The 18,780-nt window shown below is 38.6% G+C and overlaps 1 protein-coding gene across 1 annotated transcript; it reads left to right on the top strand.

The window, feature by feature from the left end:
- The first annotated feature begins 1,806 nt into the window (after positions 1 to 1,806).
- Positions 1,807 to 18,548, top strand: LOC119784360 (sodium- and chloride-dependent GABA transporter 2-like). The gene is made up of 5 exons (XM_038286368.1): positions 1,807 to 2,027; positions 11,341 to 11,475; positions 11,570 to 11,710; positions 11,890 to 11,977; positions 18,383 to 18,548. Exons 1-5 carry the CDS (start codon positions 1,853 to 1,855, stop codon positions 18,528 to 18,530), a joined length of 687 nt encoding a protein of 228 aa, XP_038142296.1. The 5' UTR covers positions 1,807 to 1,852; the 3' UTR covers positions 18,531 to 18,548.
- Positions 18,549 to 18,780: the final 232 nt, after the last annotated feature.

Here is an 18,780-nt window from a genome sequence, read left to right as displayed (position 1 = left end):
GATGAGCTCCAAGCCAGCCCCCACATCAGAGGACAAAGAGAGCACATCCAGTTAGTCACAGTCAGAGAAACAGGACTACACTGTCAAACAGGCTGAGCTTGAAAATCTATATACAAAAGTGTTGAGAGCAGCAGCACAGCTGATTTTTCTCCAGGATGATTTCATACCCAAACAGGAACAGACCAGATGAAGCAGAGAGAGAGAAGAGTGTTAGAGATTAAACTAACAAATTCTGCAAAGTGGGAGAATAGAGATAGAATGAAGCAGGATGACAAAAAAAGGGCTTCCTATGTCCTCCAGCAGTCTAAGTGTATAGAAGCATAACTATAGAGATAGCTTTGGATGACCTAAGCCACTCTAACTTTATGCTTTATTTCTGCCTCACAGACTAAAACTGGAAGTTGGTTGCACAGGAGAGGAGCCTTATAACTAAAAGATCAATTACAGCATCCTCAGGGTATTTGGTTTGGTGTTTGCTACTGATCGCATAAAGTTCTTTCAGGGCTAGCTTGGCATTAGCATCTGAGGATATATATACAGCAGCTAGGAAGACAGAAGTGAATTCCCTTGGAAGGTAATAAGGTCTGCATTCCATCATAAGATGAACATAAAATGGAGCTTGGCCGTTTTAGGCTTTATATGCAAAAAGGAGGATTTTAAACTGTTAGAACCCCACCTAACTGCTTAGAACATTGAGTTTCTGGATTCGAGCCCTACTTCCACAGACTGCCAGTCTGGGTCTTTGAGCAAGACCTTTAACCCCACACTGCTCCCCGTGTGCCCTACAACAGCAGCCCACTGCTCCCAAAGGGGATGGGCGAAATTTAGAGCTAAATTTCTCAAATATGAGATCAATAAAGTTCAATTATTATTATTATTAAATTCTATTTTGAATTTAAGGGCATTGCAGACTATTTTTGCATATTTTAAAAGAACCGCCCCCTCCACTTAAAAAAAAAAAAAAAAATGATGTTTGAAGAATTTATAGCAAACTCAGTTAACTTTTTTTTTTACTTTAATTAGATTATCATGATTTACACCTTATGGATTCTTTTCAAATTTATTTAATTTTGGTTATGGCAAGACACGGTCTGGATGGAGTAATGAGTAGAGAAGCTGCAGTGTTAATGGGGTGTGTTAAACTAGGACTCCTCTTCCTGGTCTGCACCCTGGCTTCTCAGGGTTTAAGAGGATTAATACATTTTAGCCATTTGGAATTTTTTTTAATCAAAAGTCAACAAAGCATTTTGGAACTTTCAAGATACAACATGATTTTATTTACGTTTTTACAATAGAAACAAATTATTTTTTGAAGTTTTTTGCTTGAAAATGTTTAAATTAATGAATACGCTTTGTATTGTTCCACATGTCCTATTATTTTGTACCTCTCAATGCAACAATTTGTACTGGCCAAACCTTTTTGCAGTCAGAGGTGTTCTGAAACTTCTCTAACTCAGTTGATGTGCAGGAAAGGTTACAGCTTTTGACTGTGGGGAAGAGAAAAATACTCCTCTTGAGGAGCACACTACCTGAGGTAGTTTTGTAGTTATTGTATAAGTCTTATTTGAAGCCATCAAGCTTATTTTACTGACAGTGTAATAGTGATTCATTGAAACCTTTCTGTGTTATAGTAATTATCAGGTGAGAAAACACTCCAGTTAAAGTCATAAATCCAAAACACTCACACTTCAAAATTACATATCTGTTTTGGGACACAGTTGCAGCTCCATCTTGTGGCTTAAACAAAATGCAGCCTTTAAATTAGATAACCATTTAGGTAAAGCCCATAACATCAGCCCCCATAGCCAGTCAAACCAAAAGACCCACACCAGATTGTTTAACACTCAACAGGATGGAAGACGCTCCTTCTAAGATGTGCCATAACCTTGGACAGAACACCTCACAGGGTGCCAAAGAGCGCGGCAAGTGGGAAACCAAGAAAGAGTTTATCTTGAGTGTGGCCGGTGCTATTATTGGACTTGGCAATGTGTGGAGATTTCCATATCTTTGCTACAAGAATGGTGGGGGTGAGTAATTGCACTGGTTTTCTACTTGGTTGGAGGGAGGCTTTGCAGACTTATGTACATACAATCTTGTATCTTTAGGAGATAGTTGAGAAGTTCAGTTCTGTAAAAAAAAAAAAAAAGTAATGTACAACAACAGTGTAAAAAGATGAATAAAAATCAAATAAGTAAGGATTTTTCAGGTCATGAAAGCCTGCAAAGATAAATAACAAAAATATCCTTTATTCTCCCCAGTTGGGAAACGTAGGTTTTACCAGCAGGAAGTTGAAGCATGCAGCTTTACTCAAAGATAAAAATATTAACAGTATAAGAATATAAAACAAGGGTAAATTTACAGTAAAAAAACAAAAAACCTTTCCATTACATACTATCAATACTTTAGTCAAGAACAGTCACCTTTTTTATTTTGACTGGACATTTCAAACTTTTAATAGGTTACAGATCATTTAAAAGTTTAAGCCAGAATCATCAGATTGCAGGGGCATCTGCTGCTTCTCTACAGTATGTGTGTTTGGCCATGTACTTGTTACCTGGGTGGGACAATTTCCTCAAAATATGATACATTCAGGGGGTTTATAGATATTTGTGGGGATGGTTGGTCCCCATGAGGAGAATTTCACTTTTTGGAGTGGGGTTAGGTATAGGAAAAGTTGGGAATTCAGTTTAGGTTATGTTTAGTGTAAGGGTCTTGGTTAGGACATGAAAATATATGCTATGTGAACAGATGTCAACGAAAAGTCCACACAGGGATAGTGTGATATATTGTAGGTGTGTGTGTGTGTTTTGTATTTGACAAAGTGGGGCCCATTTTGGCATGTCTCAAAGACATTGGGCAAGATAGCACATTGTGGACACCAACTGCTCCTTGTGGGGCTCAATGCCTGAACCCCATGAAGAGAATCACCAAGGTGGGAAATGAGTCCCAGTTAAGCTGTTTGAATTAAGAAGAGGGTGTGTGTAGGGGTGTATGTGTGTGCTCTTACCCACCTATCAAACAGGGGACAGTCATGTTGTTGAACACTTACCAACAGGGGACAATCATTTTTAAGGTCCCTCCTTTGTCATGCTCTAAATCATGTTAAAAAACATGTTAAAAACCTAAATTTTGTGTGGGTGTCTGTGTGTGTGTTGGGGGGTTCTCCTGTTTTGCATTCAGACTTAGAACCATTTTTCTAAATTTCAATATAAAATTGAGGACTGGTTGTTGCAAAGTATGGCCTCTATATTTCATCCTCTACCTTGTTTCCCTTTAGTACCATCTTTGGGAAATGTAATATTTATTTTTATGCATGTTATGTAGATGACACCTAGCTCTACAGTATGTATATGGTAAATCTATCTCCAAATTTCCTCCTGTGCTGATGCACAGACCTATGTAAAATTCCCTATGCTCTAGGATTTCCGTTAAAAGAGTGACAAATGACTGTCCGGTAATTAACCTGCATTTTACAACTGCAACCAGCATTTCATGGACTACGTCTGTGACATACCTCAAAAGAACACCAGACATTAATCTCTTGGCTATATCTTGGGTTGTTGCACATAAAACATCCCTCCTATCTTAATGTCGGCAGATATTCTCCCTTCAATTAATTGCTTGATAGCATGTTTTTACTCGAATCAAAGTTGTTTGGACATGAAATTGGACAGAGAGCCTCTGCATTGTCCGCCCAAAGCATTGATCTTATTGCTTTTTCAATTAAACTTAAGTTGCTCTTTTAAGCATAGATTACATTTTCCCAATAACATCAGTTCCAAAAAAATGGTCAATGTCAAGACCACCATTGTCCAATATGTATGCAGTTTCATCATGCACACGTCTGTATCTTAAGCCTGTCTTTCCTGGGATCTTCATAATCTCCATGCCAAGGAAATATTCATTTACTTTGGTAATGATCCAGATCAGGTACGAATTCTAGCTATAGTTGTACTCCCCAATTTCCGGCAAAATTTTCTACTTGGCAGTGCAGTGCCAGTGCTTTTATAGTTAGAATTAAAATGACTGCAAACATGGAAAAACTTCAAACAATTAAATCTGATTTCTTCAAAAAGTCTGTTATTTAATGACTCGATTATTGATAATCAATTTGATTTATTTTGTCTTACAGAAACTTGGCGGCAGCCTCATAAATGAGGCAACCTGCTCTATATATAGAAAGAAGTAGCAACAATTTTTCAGTCTGACTTACTGATTAGTCCAAAGCAAGTTAATAGTTACAAATCTTTTGAACATTGAACCCTTAGTTCCCCCCATCCAAATTGTACAACAAAATCTCGTCTTTTTGGAACTTTGTATCTTCCCCCAGGTCCTTACTCATTTTTCAGATTTTCTGTCTGGTGTAGTATTGAATACTGAAAAGATCATTACAGTTGGGGATCTTAACATTCATCCCAACATTGAAGGTTGTTGTGCAAGTTAACCAAAAGTTTATGAATATATTACACAACTAAAACTGGAAGTTATAGTTAATTAATACATCATTCAAATTGAGGGTAAAACAAAATAATTATTATTAGCTGATTGGGTATGACTTTAATTTGCTTACTCACCAGGGTTCTTAGTCTCTTATGTAAATGGGTGGACCAGCTGTTTTAAATCCAGTTGTCTTTACAAATTTAGCAGTTCAGAGTATGGCTACCAGCAGAGTTATTATTCATTAACCAAATAAATCTGTCTTTTCTGGAGTTAATTTTACAACTCACAGCCCGAGATGCCTCCCTTTAGCTACAGCAGTTACCTGTGGGCAGCCCTCATGTAGCAGCAGGAGTGGCAGCTCTTAGGCATCTGTCAGTACAAGTGTAGCACAGATCAGTGCCTCGTAACGGCTCCTTGGCAAACAGCAATTGGGTCCTACTGTTGTTCCTTTGGCAGTTCGATTTAGGTCGATCAGAGCTGGATTAGCTCTTCTCTGCTGCAGCATGTGGGATCATGCAGGACACAGGAAAAGCGATGAACAGCTCCTTCTGAATCGTAGGATGGGTAGTCTGACTCAGTCCAGCTACCACAGACCCCTCAAGAGGGATTTGGTTGCTACTTAGGATAATTTTCAACTGAGAAGCACTTAGTCTAAGCCTTTAGTGGCCACAGACCACTGGCAACAGGAAGTTGAATGGGAAAGAGCTCCTCTTATAGACTCCGTCGGAGGCGTATGCCTTCAGAGTGGAGTCGTTCCGGTTACATCACTGACATTTGATCTCAACAAGGTGATTGCTTAATTGCAACCTTAACTATTGTCTTAGACTCGAATGGCTTTGTTCAAAATGTAATATTCCCCTTCATAAATTGATGGTTGTCATGATTTTATCAAGAGCTTGGACCCACATGCAGAGAAACCAATACAGAGAGACTAGGGAAAAAGTTTAACAGGTTTATTGAGAAGTTTGGTGGAGATTCCAGTGTTGCTCTGAACACTGCTCAACCGGAACTGAAAGGTGAGGGGAACACACTGCGGTTAGTTCAGGTTCAGTGGGTGAATTGATTCTCGAACTTGAAGAGGAGAAAAGGTTGGCAGACTCACGTTTCCAGAAATTAGGTTGACTCCACTAGGTGCGGAATGTGTTCCGGTGTTTGTCTAATACGGTGGAGGGCGGACAGGGTTACCCAGAATGCAGTTGCTTGTAGATAAACGGAGAAAGACTGACTGCCACTCGGATTTCCTGCAGTACTTGCAAGGACTGTTGTGCAGGTTAATCCCTTGCTCAGTGAGAAGCTCAAACGTTTCCTCTGGGAAAAGTGGATCCAAACCTCCGGTTTGTTTCCTCAGCTCAGTTTGAAGCTTACTTGATCCTTCCAAGGAGAGAAGGTCCGAAAAATCCAGATTGCAGGATGTTTCCCTGCCGAGAAGCAAAGACAAAAAACAATGTTAAGACTCAGGTTGACAAAAACTCAGTTTGGCTCAGCAAAACTCAGCTTTGCAAGAGTACCCAAAACTGGCAAACACTCTGGCGTCGAGGTAGTGGCAGTCAGCAGCTTAAGAGCACTCCGTTAACAAGATAACCCCTTGCAGGTGTGTGAGGAGGAAAATCAGAACCAGGTGGCTCCTGGTGGAGGAAGGAAGACAAACATACAAACACACAGACCACAAAGACTGGAGTCCTAACAATGGTTTTGTTGATGGGGTTACTACACTCAAAAATAGAAATGCAAAACTTTTGGCTCCCATTTTTGATGAGATGAACTCAAAGACCTAAAACTTTTTCTGCATACACAAAATTAACATTTTCCTCAATTATTGTTCACAGAGCAGTCTGTATCTGCGATTGTGAGCAATTCTATTTTGCTGCGATTATCCGTCAAACCTCACAGGGGTGAACTATCAAGATGCTGATTAGACATAATGTTTAGTCTATATCTATCTATAGACAGATACACTTTACAATGTTGACTTTACAATTCACCAGATCATAAAGTCAAACTGATTCAGAGTTTTCTATCTAAGGAAAACCAGTTGATTGCATCAACTCACCAACTCGAAAGCAATAGTAACCAAGATAACTGTTGAATGTAAATGGTACACAGAACTGAACTGAACCTCACCAGACACATATGAACCACGCTAAGATGGTACTAGTCTATCAGTAGATATCATCATCATCTTACTCTTCCTGAATGTTACAGGCATCGCCATGTTTATTTGCTTGTTTACCTCTAGAGAGCAGTAGTACAGTAGATCGTCACTAGGAGGTGAGGAACCATGCTAACGTGATATGTAAAAGGTCATAAGAACCCGAGCTTGACAGAGTTAACTGATCCAAGCTTGGCACGGATCGGTTTTCAGAGGGTAGTGTAAAAGGGACTAATAGCAGCATAACTATAGAGATAGCTCAGGATAACCTGAGCCACTAACTATAAGCTTTATTAAAAAGGAAAGTTTTAAGCCTACCCTTAAAAGTAAACAGGGTTTCTGCCTCACTGACTAAAACTGGCAGTTGGTTCCACAGTAGAGGAGCCTGAAAACTAAAAGATCTGCCTCCTATTTTACTTTTAGAAATTCTAGGAACCACTAATAAACCTGTTAGGAACATAAGGAACAATCGTATCTCTGATATAAGATGGAGCCTGGCCATTTAAGGCTTTATATGTGTATTTATGTTTAAATTCTATTCTGGATTAAACAGGAAGCCAATGAAGAGAAACTAGGATGGGAGAGATATGATTTCTGTTTTAAATTTTCATCAGAACTCTGGCTGAAGCATTTTGGATCAGCTGAAGGCTTTTAACTACAGTTTGTAGACTTCCAGATGTAAAGAATCACAATAGTCCAGCCTTGAAATAACAAATGTATGGACTAGTTTTTCAGCATCCTCTTCAATGGCTGTGCAAAGTTGCTGGATATTGGCAAAAACTGGTTCAGTCTGTTGTATACGCCAATCCAGAGCACCCCAAACATGCTCAATGGATGAGTATGGCGGTGTCTGGTGAGTATGCCGGCCATTCATGAATTCGGACGTCTTCAGCTTCCAAGAACTGTATACCGATCCTTGCAACATTGGGCCATGCATTATACTGAAGCAAAATGGGGTGATGTTCTTGCATGTATCGCAGAACAATGGGCCTCAGGATCTCGTCATGGTATCTATGTGTAGTCATAATTCCATAAGTGCACCTGCGCTCTTCATTCATAACATACGCCTGTAAATAAAAAAAATATTAAAAAAAAAAGCGAAATACCTGTCAATATTTGGGGGGGTCCCCATCTCCTGGTTGTTGCACAATACTGATCTAAATTTTCTTAATATGCAGTAGGCCTATAACATTTCAAAGTCAAAGTCAGCTTTAATGTCAATTCTTCAGATTCACCAGACATACAAGGACTCGAGAGGACGTTTCTCATTCACCAACAGTGAAACAGATAAAGTGTCCAGGCACAACAGATAAGATCAGTTCCTAATATTAACATTTAAACATTCAATTTTACAATAAAATATAAAATGTACAATAATATAAAATATTCAGTACTTATGCTAGTGCAAAAAGGCAGATGGTAATGGCAGCAGAAAAAATTATTATTATTATTATTATTATTATTATTACCAATTATGTAAGATATAGCATTTGTAACAGTAACAGTGCAAATGCACAGTAAATAAATATATTATTAATAGTAGTGCAGGAGACAGTTTGTCCGGAGTGATTTTTTTTTTTTTTTGAGGGGGGCTCAGCTTCCTGACAGCTTGGTGGATGAGGCTTTCTGTGAATCTGGTAGAGCAGGCAAGAGCCTGAACAGACAGTCTATGAAAACACACACATGCACAAAGACTGTCAGTCTCTATCTCTGTCTCTCTGTCTGTCTCTTTCTTTGATGCAGGCACATGTCCTGCTTTAATCCAGTTTCTGACAAATGGAACTGGGTCGAATTTGTCCAGAGGAGGTCCGTTGAGGTCCACAAAAAGGAGTGAAGACATGCTGTCTTCGTGCAATCTGTTCCTTGTAGCCCGTGTTATTAACTGCGGAAAAGCAGATGGCTAATTTGCATATGCAAGCAGGATTGGCTGGCTCCACTAGGTAAAAAACAGAACATATTTTTAAATAAAGGTTTTGAATTTTAATAAATTACATGTTGAGCTTACAAAACATTTTAGTGACAATTAGTGACAAAAAAATATTTTATTTTTAATTTTTTGACACAATTTAAAACCCCTTTAGATTTTGCTTTTGAGGCTTTCAGGGGGTCTCATGGGTTAATCGGGGGGACCCCCCCATATTTCGCACTCTGTTTTTTATATATATATATATATATATATATATATATATATATATATATATATATATATATATATATATATATATATATATATATAGAACCATTTCGCTGGAGGGGATTCAAATCTCCTAGAAGCTTTGGCAGCAGCTAAGTAGATTAGTGTTCACCCTAGAAGGATGGACCAACAATCCTGAGGCGCTCCCTGCTGTGACTTTGAAATCTTAAGCTGCACAGACGTAACCATAAAGCCCTGACACTGTTTTAAACTCACATACTGAGAAACAGAACGTCCGTAGTATGCTGCTTATGATTGTTGATCAGGTTGCTCTAATAAAAAGCAATATTTTGAGAGCTCCTGATGCGTGAACAGGAACATTATCATTCACAGCTCAGCCCCCCACCCTCACCAGGGTGCCCCATGGAGCTAAAGGACAAGGCAGACTTCCAATCACCATGAAGGAAGAATGTCTGCACAGAGAACAAGTGTTTGGGCTTTTTTTCAGCCATACTCTAAAACACCAAGTTTCTTAATCGTTGGATTTGATCTTCCTGCAAAATTCTGGTTTAACGGAGACAAGGAAGTGAATAAGAGAGGACAGGCAAGTCTGTATGTACAGGTAATAACCTCGGGACTATAAGGTAGCCCGTAAATTAACACGTTCATCTGTAAGCATTCCAGTAGAGGAAGGATAAGGTTGCTTGAGAGCTGCCAAACACCAGGAAGCAACTGTAGGTAGAAAATATTTTTAAGATCTCCAAAATTGTATTTCAAGCTAAGATTTAATACATTAAGGCACTTCGACTATAATATCTTGAAAATTGGATGGTATGTTAAAAAGTAGCTGGGACAAGAGGGTGAAATGTAATCCCTTGACCCCTAAGGTTTCAGTGAAAGAACATGTGTTTGCACAGTCAACCTTTGCTCTCACCAGTATTTACAGATTATTGAATTACACCTACAGGTCAGATAGGGACGGTCAGCCAAAGGTAAAGATCAAACACACAAAATTAGAGTATATCTCTAGGTTGTTCTAGAGATATACTATGTTATTAAAAATGAAATCTGTTTTTCAGATTTTTTCTTTTTTCAATCAAGCCTGTTACAGCAAATTTATATATATATATATATATATATATATATATATATATATATATATACATCTATATATATAGATATCTATATCTATCTATATATATCGATAGATAGATAGATAGATAGATAGATAGATAGATAGATAGATAGATAGATAGATAGATAGATAGATAGATAGATAGATAGATAGATAGATAGATAGATAGATAGATAGATGGATGGATGGATGGATGGATGGATGGATGGATGGATGGATGGATGGATGGATGGATGGATGGATGGATGGATGGATGGATGGATGGATGGATGGATAGATAGATAGATAGATAGATAGATATGCATATAACAATTATAAATAAATAAATAATTATTTCTTTGATCGCAACATAGTGCTATAGTTTGTAGAAATTCTTCCATATTTTTCTACGGGTCACTAGGATCTTATTACATCAGCTAAAAGAAGCACACCCTTGTATTAATTTCGCAAGAGTTGTTGGATCGTTCGAGCCTTTGGCTATCTGCCCTGGTCCCATGTGAAGTGATGAATTACCTAAACTAAATGTAAAGACATTTGAAAAGGGAGTCAGAAGAAGCTCTGTTTCACGGTGAATGTTGAAATATTTATCACAAGAAATAAGCCAAGCTGAGCGATGAACTCTTTCCTCCCAAAAAGCACACACAATCTTCAGGAGCTTGTCAAATAAATCTGTTGGCACAACTTCTATTTATTTTTTCTGACCTAAGCAAGGACTTTCAGATATATCTCAAGCCAGTTTTATGGCCTAGCCCTTAAGTAATTTGGATTAGCTATGTTAGCAAAAAATAAAAAAAAATGTGATGCCTTACTTTTTGCAAATTAGATCATAACATCACATATTTCCGTCAGGGTTTTGTTATAGAATTTAGTCATTCTGTTATTTGGATTATCCAAGTGAGTCAGAATGTAAATACCAAAATGCCAAAAAGTTTGTTAAGGCTAGGGCTGCACAATTTAGCTTTCACCACAATAGTGAATATGTATGAATATCTCAAAGAACTTCCTAGAGTCTTATACCTAACTATTAAAGTTACATACAGGCATTAAAAAAATAATTGTACTTTTTTTCCAGTGGCTCGAAAGACTGTTTTTAATCCACCAAAATCAACTGTAAATCTAGAGGCTAAATTCCAAATTTATAGAATTCCACCTACAAACAAAAGCTAAAAGAGAACTGGATTATGTTGATAAAACAAAAATAGCATTATATACAGCTTTGAATTAAAATTCTGCAAAAAAGCATTGTTTTGATTAAGCATATCATTATTTTTAGAGATTTTATTGGACTGAAATTTATACAACTTCAAATTATTTCTGTTCAGTGAGAGAAACCTTGTTGTGTGGGGCTGTTATCCTGCACTTATTTTCTTTAAAGACTCTACAGGTCAGAGTGTTGTGTTTCTGAAGTATATTTTTTGATGGTTTCCATCATCCAAGGTTCAGTTGGATAATAGTATTTACAGTGCTTTTTATAACTTACAGGTGCATTCTTCATCCCTTACTTCCTTTTTCTTGTTACCTGTGGTGTACCTCTGTTTGTCCTGGAAACATCGCTGGGCCAGTACACCAGTCAAGGAGGAATCCTGTGCTGGAGAAAGATCTGCCCCTTGTTTGAAGATGAGCAAACCAACCTATTCAAAGCATAAATAAAATGTAGAAAGAAATGGTTACATTTAACAAGAAATCTAAAATAAATTATTTGTTTTTCCAGGTATGGGATATGCCAGTCAGTTGATAATTTTTTATGGAAACATCAGCTATGTTGCGATTTTAGCCTGGGCATTCCTGTATTTCTTCTCGTCATTCTCTGGAAAGTTGCCATGGGCCAGCTGTAACAACACGTGGAATACAGGTAAATAATTCATTATTATAATAATTGAACACTATAATTGAACACTAACATGCTGTTGTATTAAATCACATTAATGTAAATAATTTTTTATAAGGACTTAAAACCAAGCAAAACCAAGTCAAGATGCACAAACTGTAGTGACAAGTTGGCATGTTTAACAAAGATTTGGTATATTTCAGATTGTTGTGTGGAAATAAACAACTATATTAAGACTGCCAACTGGACCCCACCTGTGAATGCATCATCATCTGTTATAGAGTTTTGGCAGTAAGTCTCTATTATCAGGCTATTATTATTAATAATTATTAATAATACTTTCCTGTAAATAAAGGGAGTTAAAGTGGCTCGATGGATGGATGGATGAATGGATGTTTTGTCAAAATTTTTACGAAAAATGTATTTAGTTTCATTCAAAGTCTTTTCATGGAATTAAATGTAAATTTAGTCAGTCTTTGCCTACTATAACCAAATTTAAAAATAGAAACCTCTTTCCAGACACCATTTGAGGAGAAGTTTAGTCACATCTTGTAGAAAAAGTTATACTTGAATCAAAACAATGAAAGCCAAAATGGACTGTGGTCAGCAGGGCAGTATGCAGGGCCCAAAAAATGCTGAGGTCAAGAGTCAGAACTTCTAAGCTTGTTCGGTAGCAGGCTCCCTCAGAGATGCTTTTAATTCCATTATTCAAATCTGTTCATTTTCAGAGTTTTTAGGAGCAAAAACCTCATTGTGACTTTTGAAAGATCTTGACTATGAATTTCTCTGTTTGTCATAATTTTATCCAAAGATCTGACCCACATGCAGAAAACCAAACAGAGAGACCAGGGGAAGGTTTAACAGGTTTATTGAGAACTGGTAGAGATGGGTCAAGTGCTGCTCTGAACACTGGCGAACCGGGACTGAAAAGTGAAGGGGAATTCCTGTGGTTAGTTCAGGCTCAGTGGGAAATTTGAGCTTCGATTTGCAAAAGGGAATAAAGGCAACAGGACTCACGTTTCCTGAGGAGGTGTCTTTCTCTGAATCCAGTAGGTGTGGGTTGTTCCAGTAATTAACTTGCTCGTTGGAGGGCGGACAGGGATTACCCAGGTCGAGGTGTTTCCTTGAGGAATGGAGGAGCTGGCTGCCACTTAGATTTTCTATGGTACTTGAACGGTTTCTTGAGGAGATGAATCCCCTGCTCGGTGTGAAGCTCAAACAATCCTTTGGGGAAAAGTAGATCCAAACCTCCTGTTTGAATCCCCAGCTCAGTTTGAAGCTCAGATGGGCTAGAGTACCCAAAACTGGCAAATACTATGGCGTTGAGGTAGTGGCAGTCAGCAGCTTAAGAGTCCTCTGGTAATGAGGCAACACTCCGCAGGTGTGTGAGAAGGCCAACGAGAACCAGTGGCCACCTGGTGGTGGAGGGAAGACAAACAAAAACACAACCCACACAAACTGGATTCCTAACACTGTTCCTCCTCTCCTGTCTCCCCTGCTAGACATTTCAGACATTAAAAACGTGATTTTAATCTCATCTTTCGAAGCTTAAGTCTATAACTGCTTAGAAATATGTCACAAATGACATTCCAGTATAACTGAAATGTCAGTTGAAATTAGTTGTTTCATATATACATGAGTATTTCAAATAGACCTTCAGACCCTATTACATTATTAGGTTGATTATGGGGTCTTATATTTCAATTGAGTTCAGTTTATTTATATAGTGCCAAAATACAACACATGTCATCTCAAATCAATTTACAGTTCACCAGATAATACAGTCAGATTTATTAAATGTTTTCTGTCCAAGGGAAACCAATTGATTGCATCGACTCATTGACTCGAAGGTCAATCCCTCAAACTAAGCATGCCTGTGGCAAAAGTTGAGAGATAAACCTCCCTTTAAACAGGAAGAAACCTCTAGCAGAACAAGGCTCAGTGTGAGAGGCCATCTGCCGAGGACGACTGGGGTTCAAGGAGACAGAAACAGAGATACAAAAGGCAACTGTAAAAGACGGCCCTGTCCAGAAAACACTCAACCAGGCAGACAAGCTCCTTACCAGATCCCATGTCAGAAGATGAAGAGAGCGCATCCAGTCAGTCACAGTCAGAGAAACAGGACTTCACAGAAAAACAGGCCGATCTGGAACATCTATAGACAAAAGTGTTGATGGCAGCAGCACAGCTGATATTACTCTCCAGGATGGTGTCACAGCCAAACGGGAACAGATGAGGCGAAGCTAGTTGTATAACATACTTATTATAATCTTACAGAATTTTCAGTTATCATGCATTAAACATCCAATTTTTTAAAACAGTTCAGGTACAGTATCTCTGGCTCTCCCTCTAACCTTCTCTTCATTGCTCCTCTAGCTGCTTGGCTCAAAGAGGTGCTCAGTTTGACTCAGCATTTTCTCCCTATTCGATTTTCCCTTTAGTGAAGAATTTCAATACAATCAAAAGTTAAACTGATAGCATTTCAACATCATGTTTCAATGCAGGTTAACTTAACTTGTGGTCCCGGTTAGAGACTCATGTTTATAATTTGACAGTGGACTGCACTAGGTGAATAAATTGAATACATGTACATGTATGGTCAAACAATCTCAGCCAAAATTACGTTTTTAATTTTTTTTTTACTTTTACATTGTTTTCTGTTCTTCTGAGATTGTTCCATGGGTAAATATACTACAGCCTATATTAGTCTTTAGTGAAAGACTTTTACACCCTGTTTGTAAAAAGGAGCGCTACCGCAGCTCGTTCTTCCCTGCTGCCACCAGACCATACAGTGCCCTCCACAATTATTGGCACCCCTGTTTAAGATGTGGTTGAGGACTTCAAAAAATTCTCCTTTTTTTAAACAACATGAACCCAAAAAGTGAAAAATCCAAACTTTTAAGTACATTACTTTGGTGGTAAAAATAAAATCATACATTTAGAAAATAAAAAATGTGAAATCATGTGTTCCACAATTATTGGCACCCCTGATGTTAATACTTTGTACAGCCCACTTTGCAAACAAGACAGCACCTAATCTCCTCCTATAACATTTCACAAGATTGGAGAACACAGAGAGAGGGATCTTTGACCATTCCTCTTTGCACAATCTTTCTAGATCATCCAGTGTCCTGGGTCCTCTCTTGTGCACTCTCCTCTTCAGCTCGCCCCACAGGTTTTCGATTGGGTTGAGTTCTGGAGACTGAGAAGGCCATTGGAGGACCTTGATTTTGTGACTGCTGAACGATTTTTTTGGCCACATGTTTTGGAACATTATCCTACTGAAAGACCCAATGACGACCCATCTTCAGCTTTTTGGCAGAGGCCATTAGGTTTTCATTTAAAATGTCCTGGTATTTCAAAGCATTCATGATGCCATGCACCCTAACAAGGTTCCCAGGGCCTTTGGAAGAGAAACAGGCCTACAGCATTACAGATCCTCCACCATACTTCACCATGGGCATGAGGTGCTTTTCGGCATACTCATCTTTTGTTTTACCCCAGGCCCACTTAGTGTTTTTGCCAAAAAGCTCAATCTTAGTCTCATCTGACCAAAGCACACAATCCCAGTTGAAGTCCCAGTGCGGCTGAGCAAGCTCCAGGTGTTTATGTTTGAGTGTTGGTGAGAAATGAGAAAAGGCTTTTTCCTCGCATGCCTTCCAAACAGTTGTTGGCATGTAGAGAGCGTCTGATGGTTGTTTCTGAGATTTTGTGACCCCAAGATTCCACTCTTTGTTGCAATTGTGTGACAGCAAGCATTAGACTTTTTTTTACTTCTCTTACTATCCTCCTCACTGTGTGTTATGGCAAGATAAACTTGGGACCTCTTCCAGCCTTGTTTGTTCCTCCAGTTGTTTTAAACTTCTTATTGAATCCTATTACTGTAGATACAGGCAAGTTAAGGTGAGTGGCTATTTTCTTGTAACCATTGCCTGACTTATGAAGGTCAACGCACATCTGTCTTACTTGAATTGTGTGTTCTTCTGTCTTTGCCATCCTGTCTAATTGGTAAGGGAATTAGGTCTCTGTGTCACGTCATATTTATACCCCAGGGAAACAGGAAGTCATGAATTACTAATTAAAAGTTCCTAGATATCCTGACCAACTTTAGCAACTACAGAGAAATACATTTAAAGGAAATCAATAAACATTTTTGTGGAATTGTTAGTGGTGCCAATAATTGTGGGAAACATGATTTCATGTTTTTTATTTTCTAAATGGGTGATTTTATTTTTACCACCAAAATAATGTACTTAAATAAAAGGTTGGATTTTTCTCTTTTTTTGCATTTGGGTTCTTTGTTGTTTAAAAGAAAAGTTGTGGTAAAGTTGTAGGCTTTCTTGTAATCAATCCAGGCAATGCTCAGGTTAGTGTTTCAGGTTCTGCAGTCTCGAGCGACTCTTGGTCTACCAGGAACTGATCCATGTGCCCACTTATCTTAGCAGCTATGATCCAGAACATGAGCTTCCACATTATGGAGAGGCAGTTTATTGGCTGATAGTTGAATGAGACTGTACCTTCTGAGTGATCCTTCAGGATCAGGATTGTGCGCCCGTTAGCCATTCGGAGTGGTCCCCATTTCTCAGCAGCTGGTTGATTTGCGCTGCAAAGTGTTCATTGAGTGCCGTGAGTTTCTTAAGCCAGTAGGCGTGTATCATGTCGGGGCCGATTCTGTCCAGTTTTTCATATCTGAAACTCTTTTCGGATGTCGGCCACTGTGATGGTGACTGGATTCTGTTTAGGGAGGTTGCTGAGGTTCTCTCTCAGAGCCACCAAACACTGTACATCACTGTTGTGTGTTGCCTCTTTCTCCCATATTCCTTTCCAATACTTTTCAGTTTTTGGCCTTGGTGGGGCTGTTCTATTATTACTGTCCTGGCACTGATTGTTCACTTTCACTAGTGGAGTTGAGAACAGTTTACCTTTCTGGCTTCATTGTCTCTCGTGTACTTCTTTAGGTGGCTGGCCAAGGCTTGGAGCCTTTGTTTGGCAGTTTCCAGGGCTTCAGGTATGGGCATCTGGCCTGACTTAGGTTGGGTACTTGCTCCCTAATACTTGCTTTTTCATTGCACCTTTTAGGGCCTCTGTCAACTGACTCACTTCTGTCCATGTTGCCTTGATATTAGCCTCCAGCCTTCTTTTCAGTGGTGTGTATTTAATCACATGGTTGTTCTTACTGCCAACTAGCAGCGAAGGATCACTACTGCTGTGTTGTATATCAGCTCATTTGTGTCAGTGATGGTTGATGTAGGAATTATTTGCAGAGCTGTATTCACGTCTTCTAGAAGACGTGAATACAGAATAGTTTATTTAGTCTATCTAACTGCCATTATCTCATTTTTTTCAGCGTGGTTGTGCTTATTGGGGCATTGTGCCCAATTTCTGGTGGGAGGGTTAGTGTTAACTCCCCTCTGACCTGGGACCCGGGTTCCCTGGTTCCTCCTTACCAGAACAGGGGTTTCGGACCTCTTCAATCTCAACTTGTGAGAACAGTTCCCGTTTATGGATGTCAGAACATTGAGCTACTAGTTGTTTCACCATGAGTGTGGACTGTGGGTTTTGAAGTGACAATGTCTCCCGCATCCTTCACATGTAGCACCTCTGACCCTGTTCTTGAATCTCGCTCATTTCCATCTTGTTCCAGTAGCCCATTTTTTATCAAGGTGCTCTGGTTCCCCAGCACCTGATGCAGACCTTGTTTGGCCAGACTTCTGAGCCAGCATGTCATTAATTTCGTTGTCTCTCATCATTGTTTGAGGTAGGCATTACTGAGAAGGGTCTTGCCCGAGGACCCACACTGGTCTTGGTCCATCCCTGGGTTTTTTTTTGTAGATTGAATCCAGCAGTCTGACAAAAATAGATAGTAGCCCTAAACTGCAATTCAGGGGTACTGTAAATGCTCTCAAAGATTATAATTGATTTCATAGCAGACCTCTGATCTCATTACATTTATACCATCAAATTTGCACTGTAAATCAGGAGGAGGACGTTTTGTAGCTAACACCATTTGGATTGGTCCCACCAAAACCCCAACAAAAAGTATTTTTATTCTTCAGCATTAGTATCTAAGTGCCACTTGATTGTATCTTTTATCGTATATGTGTTGGTTGTTTTGTTCTTTTCACATCTCTCCTTGCAGATGATGAAGCAGACTGAAGATCATTGTCTCCCTTTTATCTCTTCTTTCTTTCATCTTTCATCTTTTTCTACTTACATTGATGTGTCCATATTATTTGCAATACTCCCTGCATAACCATAAAAGCTATTTATATTCATATACCAAGTTTAAAAAATGTATTTATTAGGCAGAAGGGTTTAAAAACAATTCTGCATAATGCACCTGTCTAATCATGATAAATAGTATTTTCAGGAAATTTTATAGAATATAAATGAATTCTAAAGTTCTGTGTATTACTAATTTTCCTCAAATTTGTACTGACAACTCAATCATTTGAAAGAGGTTCAGATGTAAAAAAAAGTCTAAAACGAGTGAAAAAGGTTATTTCCACATATGGAAAAGATTAATTCAAACACCTGTCTTGAAAACAAAAGAAGAAAAAAGAGGTTGCACTCTGCTGTTACTCTATTAACCTGTCACAACAAACTAAAAGAAATGTTATCCGATTATAAAGATTTCTAACAGGCATGCAGCTTTAAGTATGTGTTTACCACCACTTACAGTAAATCTGCTTACAGGCGACGGGTGTTAAACATATCCACGGGCATAGAGGCCTTGGGAACCATTCGGTGGGATCTTACATTGTGCCTTTTTCTGTCCTGGATCATCTGCTACTTCTGTGTGTGGAAAGGAGTGAGATCCACAGGAAAGGTAAGGCTACAATAAACAATATGCTTTGCGTTCTTTAAACTTAATCATATTTTTTATTTAGAAAACAATCAATGGTCAAAGTTTGAATAACTTCGTTAAAAACTGTAATGCTTTGCTTGATTAAAAGTTTTACAAATACCCAGGTTCTGGGTAATTCTACACCCTAATACGAAAACAAAGTTTGTGGTTTAATGAAGTATGGTAATAGGGATTTTAGTCAGCAAAGCTCTCCTGTCTTTGCCTTGGATTAAAAGCTAAGAGAGGG

The sequence above is a fragment of the Cyprinodon tularosa genome, unplaced genomic scaffold, assembly GCF_016077235.1.
Source record: "Cyprinodon tularosa strain WSP-4 unplaced genomic scaffold, ASM1607723v1 ctg224, whole genome shotgun sequence".
Classification (NCBI taxonomy): domain Eukaryota; kingdom Metazoa; phylum Chordata; class Actinopteri; order Cyprinodontiformes; family Cyprinodontidae; genus Cyprinodon; species Cyprinodon tularosa.
This window is presented reverse-complemented; position numbering and strand designations above follow the sequence as displayed.

Excerpts from the sequence above, each read along its gene's own strand:
- LOC119784360 (XM_038286368.1), top strand. The coding sequence starts at position 1,853 with ATGGAAGACGCTCCTTCTAAGATGTGCCATAACCTTGGACAGAACACC. Across the intron at positions 11,476-11,569 it reads GATCTGCCCCTTGTTTGAAG|GTATGGGATATGCCAGTCAG; the intron begins ATGAGCAAACCA and ends TTGTTTTTCCAG. Across the intron at positions 11,711-11,889 it reads TAACAACACGTGGAATACAG|ATTGTTGTGTGGAAATAAAC; the intron begins GTAAATAATTCA and ends GGTATATTTCAG.